Raw genomic sequence first — 14,710 nt, 5'->3', positions numbered from 1 at the left:
TTTTTATACTGCTGTGCAGAAAATGTCATACTGTCAATTCATTCATCAAATATATGAACTCTACTCGGCACGTGGGATACAATCAGCTAAGAGGCCAGGCAAAAATCCTTGCCTTTGGGAGTTTTCATTTTAGTGGGGAGAGACAGATGGTAATTAATATGCCTAAAAGTAAATAAATTACTGTAGGTTAGAACAGTAATTCTTTGTAGAAGAGAAATAAAGAAGAGAAAATGATTCCAAGATGCCAGGTAGGGGTGGACAGGTGGGGTGCAGTTCAGACCTCATTGGGAACCTGATGTTTGACCAAAGAATTAAAAGAAGTGAGAGCCTGCCTGAGCCAGGCAGGAATCAGGGAAAGACAGTTTCAGGCTGACGGAACAACCTGTAAAGGCCCTAAGGTAGGACTATGTGGGGAGTGTTCAAGAAATGGCAAGAGGCCACTGTGGCTGAGCAGAGACATGTGGAGAGAGCAGTGCCAAATGAAGTCAGAGAGCTAATGAGACTTGGAACCACGTAAGGCATTCTAGGAATTTAAAGGATTGAGCTTTTACTACAAAAGAAATGGAGAGCCATTTGTTTTGGTAATGGAATGTTTGCCCGCATGACAGTGACCAAAGGCTTGAAAAGTGCCTGTGCGATTGGGCTTGCTCTCTTGTGCCTCTTCCATCATCATGAGAAGAATATTCCCAGGCTTCATGGGTCTCAGGAGGAGGTCGGGCACCGGCCCAGCCTGATTAGCCAATCCACAGTGAACAAGAGACACTCAAATTAAATAACTGCTTATTATCGTATGCTGCTGAGAATGTATACTTATCTGTTACATAGCATTATTCCAGCAACAGGTAACTGATAGAGCTGTCTCAGCATACAGATTACATGTAAAACCATAAAACTAGATGAGATCACCCAGAGTGTACCAGAGGACTGAGAAAAGGATCAAAGACAGAGACATTAGGGCACTCCCTCGTGACGGAGATAGGGAGGAACCAACAAAAGAGATTGAGAAGGAGTGACCACTGAATAAGGGAAAACAGAGAGAGTGTGGTATCCTGGAAGCCAAGGGAAGTGGGCATGATCAGCTGTCTCAAATACTATAGGTATGTCAGAAGATAAGACCTAAGAACTGACCATTAGATTTAGCAGTGGAGGTCATCAGTGACCTTGACAAGTGAAATGTGGGTGAACTACTGGGGATGAAAGCTTCATAGAAATGAATTCTTTTTAGAAAGAATAGAATGGGAGAAAATTGGAGTTAGTATAAACAACTCTTTTAAAAGTTTTGCTAAAAGAACAACAAAAAAACAAACAACCCGATCAAAAAATGGGCAGAGGACATGAACAGACATTTCTCCAAAGAAGATATACGGATGGCCAAGAGACACATGAAAAGATGTTCGTCATCGCTAATCATCAGGGAAATGCAAATCAAAACTACACTAAGATATCACCTTACACCCGTTAGATTGGCAAAAATATCCAAAACCAAAAGTGACAAATGTTGGAGAGGTTGTGGAGAAAAAGGAACCCTCATACACTGTTGGTGGGAATGCAAACTAGTGCAGCCACTATGGAAAACAGTATGGAGATTTCTCAAAAAGTTAAAAATAGAAATACCCTATGACCCAGCTATCCCACTACTGGGTATCTATCCTAAGAACCTGAAATCAGCAATCCCAAGAATCCCATGCACCCCTATGTTCATCGCAGCATTATTTACAATAGCCAAGATGTGGAACCAACCTAAATGCCCAGAAACTGACGACTGGATAAAGAAGATATGGTATATATACACAATGGAATACTACTCAGCCATAAGAAAGGACCAAATTCTTCCATTCGCATCAACATGGATGGACTTTGAGGGTATTATGTTAAGCAAAATAAGCCAGACAGAGAAAGACAAACTGTATATGACCCCACTTATAGGTGGAAGTTAACATAGACATGGAGAACCGATCGGTGGTTACCAGGGAAAAGGGGGTGTGGGGGGAGGGCACAAAGGGTTAAGTGGTGTACCCACAACATTACTAACAATAATGTACAACTGAAATCTCACAAGGTTGTAATCTATCATAATCTTAATTAAAAAAAATTTTTAAAAAAGTTTTGCTAAAAGGAAAGGAGCAAAATGGGATAATAATTGGGAGAACTGGGATCAAGAGCTTTTATTTTTTAAGAGAGAGAAATAAGATTATGTTTGTATGCTCAAACTTAGAAAAGTTTGAAAAACTTGAAAAGTTAGAAAAGCCTAAGCTCAAGCTTAGAAAGAAAAAAACTAAGAAAGGAGAAAGAGAATTTCTTGGCACATATCCTTGAGTAGATAAGAGAAATGGAATCTTGTCCACATGTGGAAAGGCTGGCTTTAGACAGGAACATGGACAGTTCACCGGTAGCACCAGGCAGGAAGGCCAGGTGTATGAGTGCAGACAGTGGAAGGTAGGCAGATGAGGTGTAGAAGGCTGTGGAACTTTCTTCCAATTATGTCAAATAGGAAGAGTTATTGAAAGTTTGGAAAGAAAAGTAGCTACAAAATAGTCACTTAGGAGAATGGAAATGTCACTGGGCCAGAGAAATGTGGTATGATTTCCACGCAGCCTTAAGGACCCAGTTGAGGTTCATGGTGGTGAATTTAAAATGAGACCAGTCAATATTGTTTTGTGTTTTTCTCCGGTGACATTCATCTGATAGGCACAGGCGCTGGTAGATGGAAATGCAGGTTTGATGAAGGTTGTATTTAGCCAAGCAAACCTGAAAAAAACAAAAGGGCCAGGGAGGGTGTAGGCAGGAGGGTTGACTTGAGTAAGGAAAGAAGACATGAGGTAGGGGTGCAGCAGTGAAAGACAGGATCAGTTCAGTTGTCCAGAGAGAGGAAATGGCAATCAGAGAAGGGGAGCCATGGGATTGACATGGAAAGGGTGCAGTTATTGGTAATAACAAGGTCTGTGTTATGACCATGGGAAGGAGTAGCTGAGCTAGGGTAGAGGATAAAAAAAGCCTCTGGAGAAGATGAATTCAAAAACGGAGAAGCAGAGTGTCAGAAAAGTCATCCACATTAATGTTAAAATCAATGAAAATTAAGACAGGAATAGTTTAGGAAAGAGTAAAAAGAGCCAGGAGTCAAAACTGTCAATAAATGAGAAAGCCAGGGGTTAGTAATATGAGATTCAGGGCTGGATCTTTTTAGAGACAAGGTGGGAATGGTCTGAAAGGGGCAATGATGAGCAAGGAAGATGCCTACCCCCTCGCCCAAGCCTAAGGACATAAGGGCTTGAGGAAAGCAATGTCCTCAGCGGACAGCTGGGTTTCCATTAGACCAAGAAGGTACAGGAAACAGTCAGAGGAGAGAGCATATAAGGAATTTTGCTCATGAAGGACCATGAATTCCTGACCAAGGAAGGGTTTCAGGAGTTGGGATAAGGTAAGAGAAAGGTTCAGAACAGGAGATGTGGAAAGCCTTATGGAAATTCGAGCGAGGAGATGAAGGATATCCTGGGGCTTCTTGCAGGGACTGACACAAACAGAGAGAAGGTGCACAACATGATTAGACCTGGTCGACCCAAGGCACTTAGCAGTGGCAGGCTATGTGTGTGGAAGGATTAGGAAGCGCAGATGTCTGGGCCTCTCTTGACTCCAGCTGATGGAGGCAAGAAGTCTGGAGAAGCCTGAGTCTCACTCTGAGCACACGGGCCTCCTTCCAACACCAGCAAGGAGGGGCAGGAGCTTTGTATGTCTGTGGAACACGGGACACTACACAGATTGAAAATTATTATGACAGTATAACATATATTGCAAAAATTTTAAAGACATATTATCATAATTGTTAGACCTTTCTTCTTGTTCTGGTAACAAATGTGTCAATACAAACCAACCTCCTCCCTGGTAGCCTGGGGAACATCCTGACATAAGAATGAACAGAAAAGGCAACACACACACACACTCACACATACTTACAACCTACATACAACCTATGTATCATATCTGCCCACCCTATAGACCTTATATGGTTTCTTATATACCCACCCTACAGATGTCTATAGTTTCTGGGTCATTGCTTTCTTCCATCTATGCAGCAGTTTTCCTGGCTCCAAACAATAAAAAGGTATCCCAGGTTCCCTGGAAACCTTCTTAAGCTTCCTTGTTACTACAGCATGTCTCATGGATTAGGGTCTAGGTTGCAACTGGGTTTTTTTGGTTCCTGAAAGCCACAGTGTGCACCAGACTGCTGCCATTTGGTGAGAATATACAATCAGGTGTAGACCCTACATGATTACACAGTCAGTTCTTGAACATTCCAAGCACTCTTTGCTTTTTTAGTCCTCCATGTTTGTCCCCCCCTTGGATTACATCATAGCTCGCTAAAGTATAGCAGGAAAAAAAGGGGAAAGCAAAAAGAGTTCACATTAATTGCTGACTACTGCTGTTTGAGGAAGGCTAACATAATATTTGGAATATCAATATGAATTAACTATTGCTTCTTATTGCCAAGGATGGTCAAGAATTTACTGTCGAGTTTGGAAACAATAAATACAGAAACATTTCTGGAGCCAATAGAACCACATCTGAATCCAACACGCTCTAGTAAGCAGGAAGGATTCCGAGTGATTATGAGGCAACTATAATGTCAATCCCTGACATTATAAGATTGAGGGTTTGATGCATAGTCAGTGCCGAGACCCTAACAATTAAGATGCACAAACTTGAATGTAAGGCCGGGAGAGAGCAGAGAGACGAGCTTACCTGGGTCTTTCTGTTCTCCCAATTTGTCTAGAATGTTGAAGGAAATGTCGAGGTACTCCCTCTGGATGGCACTGACGGCAATCTTCCTCTGCTTCCTCTGCCTGGGGACAATCTGAATCTTAAATTCGGATTCCTCAGTTCCCTCCGCCTCAGTCTTCCTCTCGGGATTCTGTTCCGTATCCGATTCAGCACTGGTGTTGGGCTTCTCACCTTCTGTTGGATTCTCAGCATCTTCAGGGACTTTGAGGAGGACAGTTTTTGCCCCTGAACTTGGCATCAGCCCACCGGGCTTCTCCTCCTCCATGCTGGGCTCGGGATTATCGTCCAGTGACATCTCGGGGAGAGCAAATGACTTCTGAAGGAGATCTCGTTTTTGTTTAAGCGTGAGCGGGCTGCCACAGGGAAACTCTTGCAGCTCCTCTGGCTTCGATAACTCTTCAGAGTCCGTGGGGTCTTCCAGAGCTATGAGAGCAAAGTCCCTGTCACCTGCTGACTGATTATTTCCTGAGTCCTTAGAAGAAAAGTCTTTAGAACAATCCTCCACACTTACTTGCACAAGGGGCGTGGTGCTTAGGCTGAGGACAGAGGGGTGGCTGGGGATGGAGGGGGAGGAGGCAGCGTTTTTACCAGAGGCACCATCATTTCCTTGCTCCATGGCCTCGTCTTCTTCGTCACTCTCTACTATTCGGAGAGGGGGCAGAGGCTCAAACACAAGAGAGTCGCTGTCAGATGTTGAGAGCATGGAGTGTTTTTCAGGCCCAGAGGTTGAATCTGAGGACAGGTCTATCAGATCTAAATCCTCTTTAGGAGCAGGCTTTAGTGGGGAATCAACTTTCACCTCGAACGTCTCCATGCAGTTTAATCTGACTTCTGGTATGACAGGCCTTCGAGTCTCTTGAAAACCTTCCGTAGCCGGGTTCTCAGGGACGTCGGTACTGTCGGGCCTCGTAGCCGAGTTCTGTCTCGGATGCCCGTGGCCATGCTGTCTTTGCATGACATAAGCGGCATGGGGAGGCCTATCTGTGTCACACCGGTCTATGCAGGACTTCCTGCGGTGCTCGTCCAGTGTGAACAAGAGGGAGTCTGCATTCCCTATATCAAGAGACTTTTGTTTTAAAGAGCGTAGCTTTTTTTTCTGAATGCTTTCTTCTCTCACACAGTGTAGAATGCTGTCTTGCAATGCACCCGTTTCTCTATATTCAGCCAGTTCTATTTCACCTGATTAAAACAGAAAACGCTAGTACTATTTTACTTGGAGATTTCTCCGTTTTTTGTCCCCCTCATACTTGGGCACACACTTGGCATAAATTATAACCACAGTCCCAGCCCCACCAGGAGGCAAAGCTGACTTTCTGGCCAAGTGTTTGTAATGTTCATTCTAATTTCAAAAACCAGAAAACTTTGGATGAAAGAACCCAAAATGGCAGTTTAAGATCTTATTTCCAAAATCAGGCCTCGGGATAATTCCTCAGCTCAATTCATTTGTGCTCAGGAGAGGGGATCGCTTTTGGCTGAGGCAGATCTGGGAAACTGTATTCAAATTGTGTGGAACAGAAGCAAACATCTGACAACAAATCAACTCAGGCAATGGCCCTCTGAGACGGTCATGATGGGAACGATGCATCTGTCAATTCACGTATATATATAAACGTGTATATATATATACTGTTTGTGCATACATATATATAAAATCAACGGTATTAAAATGCGTAGTAACATAATAAAATTAAGATTTCACCCCAAACAAACGGTAGAGTACAACATTTCTGCATAAAATTACTAAGAGGAAAAAATTCATACTTCTCTGAACATTCATCTCAACCGGCTGATATTTCACCATTTTGCTGCCGCCTATCCTTTTCAATCTTGCAAAAAAAGTTTGAGACTCTTTATTGCAGGGTCCAGTAGGTGTATCATGAATATCAGATTCATCAAAAACACTATCTTCTTCTAATTGGGGAGAGAAAGTCAAAATTACACTTGAGGCGTTATTCTCTCTTAGGCTGTGTCTACACAAGCATTTCAATGAAAGCATTATGGAACAAAGGCTGGGGTGGTTTCTACACCAGCCCAAGTCTAGCCACGGCCTGGTATTTTCTCCAGGCATCAAATTATCCATATGTTGAACACAGCAACCTGTTAGAAGGTTGCCTCTCATTTTCCATATGACAATTGGCAGCATTTTCAAGAGAGGCATCTCAATATTCCAGTAGGACCTTCATGAGGAAATTCTTTCAATGCACTTAAAACCGAATAATATACATGTCAGGAATCTGTGACACTCCTTGAACTTGCCTGCTTTTGGTCTATTTTCAGGCTAATTTGGCAAAAGAAAATTAAATTAAATGAGTGGACCTCATCCTCTCCAAAAATATATGGCTTCCTGGGATTTGAGAACTGGCATAGACACAGCCTAACAGTACATGCACCTTACACTTTGTGAATGCAAAATACTGTACTCTACATTTGGTAATGAAACACACAACACACAGAGAAAGCTTAGAAAAGCCACTGGTCATCCCAAAAGCTCCACAAATGATAATGGACTGAAAGAGTAAACAAAGAAAAAGAAAAAAACAGAAAATAACATTTCCCCCAATTAAAGTAAGACTCTTCTCTGAGGAGTTTGCCACGTGTAACTATTATGAATCCTAGAAAATCTCTTTGACTCTTATGACCCAGAGGCTCCATAAGCAAACCGGTCACTTAGGGTGTCTATCAAGCTTATTTCTAGTCCTCTTCTACTCCCATTTGGCAACTTTTAAATCAAAGATAAACCCTAAAACACATTAATGAGGAAAGGGTTGCTAGGCTACAACCCATGAAGTTCACTTAATAAAGTTTCTTCTTTCATCCTTTGGAAAGGCCAAAGCTATGTACAAAGCAGCAAAAAAAAAAAAAAAAAAAGGCTACAAAAATGCATTTAATACCACAATAAACATAATTAACCTACTATTCAAGTTGAGGATCACTAAAATCGTAGTATTTGGCCTATATTTTTATCGACCTATATGACAAAATAAGGCTCAGGCGTGATTATGATTATTGAAGATTTCTTGAGTGTAAGGGGAGCACAAGCATAGAGTTAGGCTTTAAGGACCGGTTCTGTCCTCAAACGCAAGATTCTACAGGAGTTCCCCCTTAACCAAGGTGCCTTTCTGCAGTTTCAGTCACCCTCCGTCAACCGCGGGCCAAGAATATTACATACGGTAAGGCATTCTGAGACAGAGACCACAGTCACATAGCTCTCATCACGGTATACTGTCATAACTGCTGTGTTCCATCATTAGTTGTTAATTTCTTACTGTGCCTAATTTATAAATTAAACTTTATCATAGGTATGTATGCATAGGAAAAAACAGTATATATAGGGTTCAGTAGTATCTGTGGCTTCAGGCGTCTACTGGGGGTCATAGAAGGTATCTCTCATGGATAAGGGGGGAGTACTGTAGAAGTAAATGAAATCTGAAGCAGTAGATGTTAAAGTATCATACTAATCTTTTTAGTCAAATAAAAAATGTGTTATTGATTAAAATGGGGTAGAAAACTCCCAGTGAACTTCCACAACGATGAAAAGGCCTGTCAGATTCCCATGTTTCTGGGGAGATGCAACACAATGACCTGTTTTATTTCTTAATTCCTTTTTAAAAATATTCTCCTTTGAAAAATACAGTTTTTCAAGGAAACAGTTATATGATTTCCATTACATAACTTTGAAATAATTCTCAAAACATACTGAACGAGAGAGACAGAAAGACTTCCAGATGGCTCCTCCCATCTAGAAACCTTCATCTGGGATTGGCCCAGACACTGAGCCCACGCTGAGGACATCTATAGTTTAACTCAATCTATCCAATTTCCCAGAAACCAGGACCTTAGCTGGTAGATAAGATATTCTTAAGGAAGGATCTGAACGGTACCAAAACTTAAAGAACTTAGTTCTCACAGTTCTCTCTATGGCCAACCTAGACATCTGGATCTTTCAGCAACAAACGAACAGTGGAACACCAGCTCCTACGCATCCTACTGAAGTATCTGCAGAGCAGTTCTACCAAATCAGAATCTACTAACACCACAAAAGGGTCATGGGGCACTTGGCTTTCTCCCAGGATTGGATTAGATGATGTCACCTTTTACACGTCTAGTCACCCTGTGACATGCACTAAAGACATACGCCTTGATTCTTCAGGTCTCACCCAAAAACATCCAGGCTGGAATTTTACTCTATCTAAAGTTTCATTCTGCTGCCTCCTTTGCAAAAATAGCTATCAACATAAAAAGTGTTGATATTGGATATAATTTGAACCTCTGCAGCAAACATGTTTCATTTTAGTTTCCTTAAATCAATTCTTATTGAATAAGAAGGCTAGGAAAAAGCACTTTAGCAAATTCAAATCTGTGAGCACAAAGTTTAAGAGAAAACCAGAGACAGATAAGATTATGGCTCCACTGAGAGCTGACCAATATTTACGTCACGGCCCAAAGCAAGAAGCTTACAAAGGCTCCTTAACCAAACAGCAGACAATATTTTACAAAATATTATTCTTACGAAATGGGCTCTAGAAGCATATCAATTATTTCTCTTGAATGCTCATTTAAAAAATTAAAGCAGCAACATTCATGGGAAAGTTAGAATATTAATGAAGCAGTAGGTGTTTTTTTGACTCCAGAATAATGTCTAGAGGCTCTCCTCTATCTCCTAAGAAAAACATTCTCCATAAATGTATAACGTATTTCAGCTGAGTTTGGGAGAGAATTGAGATATGCAAAGTACCTTTTTCTTTTTCGCTGTATCTGCTTATGTTACTGTTGTCACTGTACAAAGGTCCTGCCGTGGCATGGGGCTTGCAGCTATGATACTGGGCATTGAGAGTATTGACTGTTATGTGAATCAGATGCAGCAGGACCTTGCTGATATCACAGTCTCGGTATGGATACTGCTCAATAAAATGGAGGGAGAAAAATATAAATGGTTATTTTGAAGGGTAAGTTTTTCCACTTGATCTTGCTAGATATTTTTCTCAGTATCTCTTGGGGATAAAAAGAAATATACAGAAAAGCAAGAACATAAATTCCTATCATGGCCTTATTTTGACAAGGGACCATATTCCCTTCCTCTTGCACCAAACCACAGACAGCAATGCATGCCGGTTCTTGGTTATAATTCCTTTCAAGAAAATTACCTGGCATAAACATTTGGTGTATGAATACAATTTTAAGTATTTTCCTTATTTTCTGACATAATTAATACATAGATAAAATATGAGATTCTGAGCATAAACAGAGATTGTTGATCAATATCCTCCAATTCATCATTTTTTGTTTTAAACATTTGTAGAGTATACACTGGTATGGTCTCCATTGCTATTTTCATTCCAATGGCTCTACTTCTCAACACTAACTGTACAGCATGGTTCTTCCTTTGAAGGTCAAATTACTATCCTACAAAATTCTCAACTTAGATCTCTTAAGTGTTCTCCTCTAGAAGAATCATTCCACCCACAAAAGGAGTGACTACAGCACCTCACCTTGTAAAGGATGACAAGCAAGGCTTTCAACCACATCTGCCTGATGTGAGGCTTTAGGGACCAGAGGGAACAACGAGGTGGCTGTTGGAAATAATGCCGTAGTTGAGGACAAGAGCAGTATTTGAGCACCTGAACCACCAAGGGGAGAAGGTGTTTTCCCAAGTTAATGTTATAGTCCATAACCTGAAACAGGAAAAAAATTAATAACTGAGGGAAAAATATAAAGAACACATAAAGCCAAAAGGAAAAATCTGAACCATCAAAACATAGGCAAAGTATTTAAAAGGCATGTTGCCCGCAGCTGCAAAGGGCAAGGAATGACAGGTACCGCCAAGGCTACTTGGTTGTTTAAGCAATCAAAGTTTCTTGATAAAGGGAAACAGAACAAGGAGCAGGGATAAAGGGGAACAACAAATTGGTACTTAGAACATCCACACCACAATCAGCCGGGGAAGTCCCAATAGTTTGTAAGGCGGGTGGGAGCGCCGATTGTCCAGGTCTGAGGCAAAGCGTCCTTTCCTCAGTGAGACTTCCCCAGCTGATTGTGGTGTGGACGTTGTACGTACCGATATGTTGTTCCCCTTTATCCTTGCTCCTTGTTCTGCTTCCCTTTATCAATAAACTTTGATTGCTTAAACAACCAAGTAGCCTTGGCGGTACCTGTCATTCCTTGCCCTTTGCGGCTGCGGGCAACAAGGCATTTCATAAAATATTAATAGTAATGGCCAGTACATATAAAGCAGGAAAAGTCCAACCTCACAAGAAATTGTAAAACTTATAAATTAAAATAGTTTTAATCTACTTAATTATCTTATTATCTTTTTAATTTATCTACTTAATTAGCTGTTGAAAATAAAATTTTATCTATTAAAATGTCCTATTAAACTGTTAACTATAATTAAACTAGAATCAATGAAAACACGTAGTATTGGTAATCATGTGGAGAAGTGGGCATTCTCAGACACTGCCAGCAGGAGTATTTACTCAGTAAGGCCTTTCAGAAGGGCAATTTAGCAATATGTATTCAGAAGAAAGAAAAAACACATCATCTCTAATACAGCAATTAAATATAGCCTAAGGAAATAATCAGACAAATGATTCAAGAGATATGCATAAAGATATCCAGCATTATAATCACCCCAAATTGAAAATAACTTACATATTCAACAATATGGAATTAGTTAAAAGATTGTTTGTATGACAACAGAATGCTGTGTAGCCATTCAGTAGAATATGATACAAATTTGTTTACATGAAATGATGTTCATAATAAATTTTAGGTTTAAAAAAGGTTACATATATAACAGTATGTATAATATGATTCCATTATTGCAAAAAATACATGTGCATATACATATACATACATTTATACATATACACACATATGTATGTATGCATTTATATATGAATGTATGTAAATTTGGAGCCAGCAGTATACGCCAAAATGATAGAAAGCTATTTTTGTCATAGGTTTCCTGGAGATTTGTATTTTAATTTTTTGCTTAGGTTTCTAAAATAAATATGCATAATGTGGATTTAGAAAGAGAAGTGAGGGAGAAGGGGGTCGGTATCTGACATGGTGTATCCTCTCTTTATCACAGATAGCTGAGTGGTGCTCCGTCTAGTTATCAGCATCAGCAAGAGACAACTACATAATACTGCTCCCATTTTGCTTATCTGTGTTCATTACGTTATAGTCTCTTTGAGCTAATTGATAGCAGCTACCATCATTGAGCTCCTAACATGAGACAGGCACTGATTAAGGTGCTTCCCAAAATCTTCTCTCTAATTTTTCAAAACAAATCTGTTACCAATGAGCAAACAAGCAGAGGATGTCTAAGGCCGTAACAGTTAATAACAGTGGCAGAGCTGAAATTCATATCCACGTCTCTCGACCCCCAGGTTCTACACCCTCTGCAGATTGGTGCAGCCATTCTGGACAGTGAAATTTGTGGCACTGGTCAAATTAGGCATACATATATGCGGTGATCCATTAATTCTGCTCCTGAATCCATATCCCAAAGGAATTCTCACCTTGGTGGATAAAGTGCATGTACAAGGATGTTCACTGATGAGCTGTTTGCAGTAGTGAGGGGTTGGGAGCAATGTGAGTGTCCACCATTGGGGGACTGGATAGTTAAAGCATGGTAAATATACAGCATGGCATACAATACAGCAGTTAAGAGTAGCAGACAAACATGGAAAAGCCAATGATGATAATGTGACATGAAGTAAGTTGTATGAGTAACTCAGATCTCCACTTGATGCCAAAAAAGAGAAAAGGATTTAAAAAAACCTCACAAACAAAAATTCACACTCCCTTATTGTTTAATGGGTAGAGTTTCAGTTTAGGATAATGAAAAAGTTCTGGAGGTAGATAGTAGTGATGGTTACATAACAATGCGAATATACTTAAAGCCACTGAATTGTCCACTTAAAAATGGCTAAAATGATAAATTTTATCTTACGTGTTTTTACAAAAAATCCAATACTCCCTTTATGACATCAGGCTGCTGAGTCTTACTCATCTTTAAATTCCCCTCCATACAACCCTGCCTAATAAAGTAACTTGCGCAAGCCTTTATACTGAACCGATGTTGGCTAAATGGAATCTAATGACTTGCTTCTATTAAAAGCCTAACGGCGTGACTCCTGAAAGCTTACACTTACTTGGGCAATTCCTGCAATAAATGCATTAAAGCAAGTTGACAGGCGCATTTTTTGAGGTGCAATCATGAAGCAGCCCTCCTGTTGGTCATAGCCGAGCAAGACATAGAGGTGCCGCTTGACCGTGTTGAAGGCCTTCGCACTGCTGATGTCTGACTCAGCGCTGCTCTCATCCTTGGCCATGAACTTCATGAGCACCGTAATCAGCTGGTGAACTGTCTGGTGGTCGATCCCAGCATCTTCTGGGAGCAGGTCCTTGATGGTGTTGTCATTCTCAGGGGATTGTTGTCCTGTCAGTACAAGAAAGGCCATTGGGGGGTGGCTCCCCTACAAGTAAGTTTACCCTAAAATCTCACTTATTGATAAAGCACCGTTATTTCTGCTTTCACTAAATATTTAAAAGTTCTGTTCTAGACAAACTTAAAGGCATAATGTGGCCTAGTAAGCAAAGCATTAGTCCAGAGGTGGAAGTTACTGTGTTCATCAATGACCAAGTGCTTTGGGAGCAATAGGGAAGAGAAATAAGTATAAGGCACTATAAAGCAAGGTTATCTGCAGACAACAAGACAAATAACTAAGCAAACTTTGCATTTAGTGAATTTTTAAATATCTTGGCAAAGTTTTTCCTCAGTGATAAAGAAAGATAAGTTTCCCTTCCAGCTTTGTAAAATAAGCATGTAAGAATAACCACAAAAATAATATTCTAAAATCCACTGAGCACAAAAACATCCAGTGGGTTATTTTGTTTAAATTATTATCGCAATTCAGTTATGTTCATAAATCAGCTAGTGCAAAGAGTTTTCTTTTCCAAATCCTGAGATATTAGCAGTCTGTACTCTTTGAATGATGTAGTCAAAATTATAAATAGCAAATTATCAGGCCTGCTGCATGTAATGAGAAACATACAGAGGGGGGGACACACACAGAAAGAAAGAAGCATGAACTTTTAAAAACAGAGAGAAAGACCACATGAAGGTGAGCTGAAAGTTCACATGGAAAGAAAAAATACCTTAGCCCTCGACTTACTGTTAAGCTAAGAAATAATTACATCTGAGCAGCTCCCTAACATTGACTTTCTCTGTTATTTTTCAAAGTCAGAAATTATACCCTGTCTTCCCTTGTTTTTCTGCCTCTTCTGATCTGGTTTAGTTCAGGCCTTTTGGTAAAGGAAGACTAAGATTTGTTCCCCTATACTTATGTTTTGGGGCTTATTCAAAACACTCTTTGCGTGTTTGTCCTTCGTTTGACAAACAACGTCAGAATTTCTAAATTAAAGACAAAGTTTTTGCCTGGTGGATTGGATCCGCACACCAGCATTCTCGTCTGTCATCCTGCGAGGAAAAGTTCTACTAAATGATGACAAGCTTTGGTTACAAAGCATTAAAACCAAACCTTGATTATATCCATTGTAATTATGGGATAAAGGATACAACAAAGAGTCAGGTAGTAATTTATATCTGTTAACTCCTCAACTAATTTGGCAAATTCTCAACCTTCCAGGACACAGCCAAGAGAAGCAAGATAGGAGAAATGTTTCTGGGGACTGTGGAAATCAGCGTCTCAAGCCCAAGCACTTTTCTCTGGAGCAGCGGCGTGAAGGTGATGTCAAATTCAGAATTTACAAGTTTAGAACTGCGCATAAGGTAACAAGCCTGGTTGCCTAGTTTTCCCCAGATGATCATAAGAATGTTGCTCTGTTCAAAAGTGATATCTTGAGAAGGGATGGTTGACAGTGAGTGAAGAGGCAGCTGAATTAACCAAGGCTAGGAGCCTCGAAT

The 14,710-nt window shown here is 40.3% G+C and overlaps 1 protein-coding gene across 7 annotated transcripts in view; it reads right to left on the bottom strand.

Annotated features, from left to right (window-relative positions):
* UNC79 (unc-79 homolog, NALCN channel complex subunit) overlaps positions 1-14,710 on the bottom strand; it is a 240,600-nt gene that overhangs the window by 70,993 nt on the left and 154,897 nt on the right. For 4 of the 7 annotated variants that reach the window (XM_070594580.1, XM_070594578.1, XM_070594579.1 and 1 more), the window contains 5 exons: positions 12,936-13,222; positions 10,266-10,448; positions 9,512-9,674; positions 6,538-6,687; positions 4,738-5,955 (listed from right to left, as the gene is read on the bottom strand). In XM_070594580.1, coding sequence (XP_070450681.1) covers positions 4,738-5,955; positions 6,538-6,687; positions 9,512-9,674; positions 10,266-10,448; positions 12,936-13,222 — 2,001 coding nt within the window. The remainder of the gene's footprint in view (positions 1-4,737; positions 5,956-6,537; positions 6,688-9,511; positions 9,675-10,265; positions 10,449-12,935; positions 13,223-14,710) is intronic. The other 3 variants (XM_070594583.1, XM_070594582.1, XM_070594584.1) reach the window with 1 other exon arrangement.

Source organism: Equus przewalskii, chromosome 25 (genome assembly GCF_037783145.1).
Source record: "Equus przewalskii isolate Varuska chromosome 25, EquPr2, whole genome shotgun sequence".
NCBI lineage: Eukaryota > Metazoa > Chordata > Mammalia > Perissodactyla > Equidae > Equus > Equus przewalskii.
This window is presented reverse-complemented; position numbering and strand designations above follow the sequence as displayed.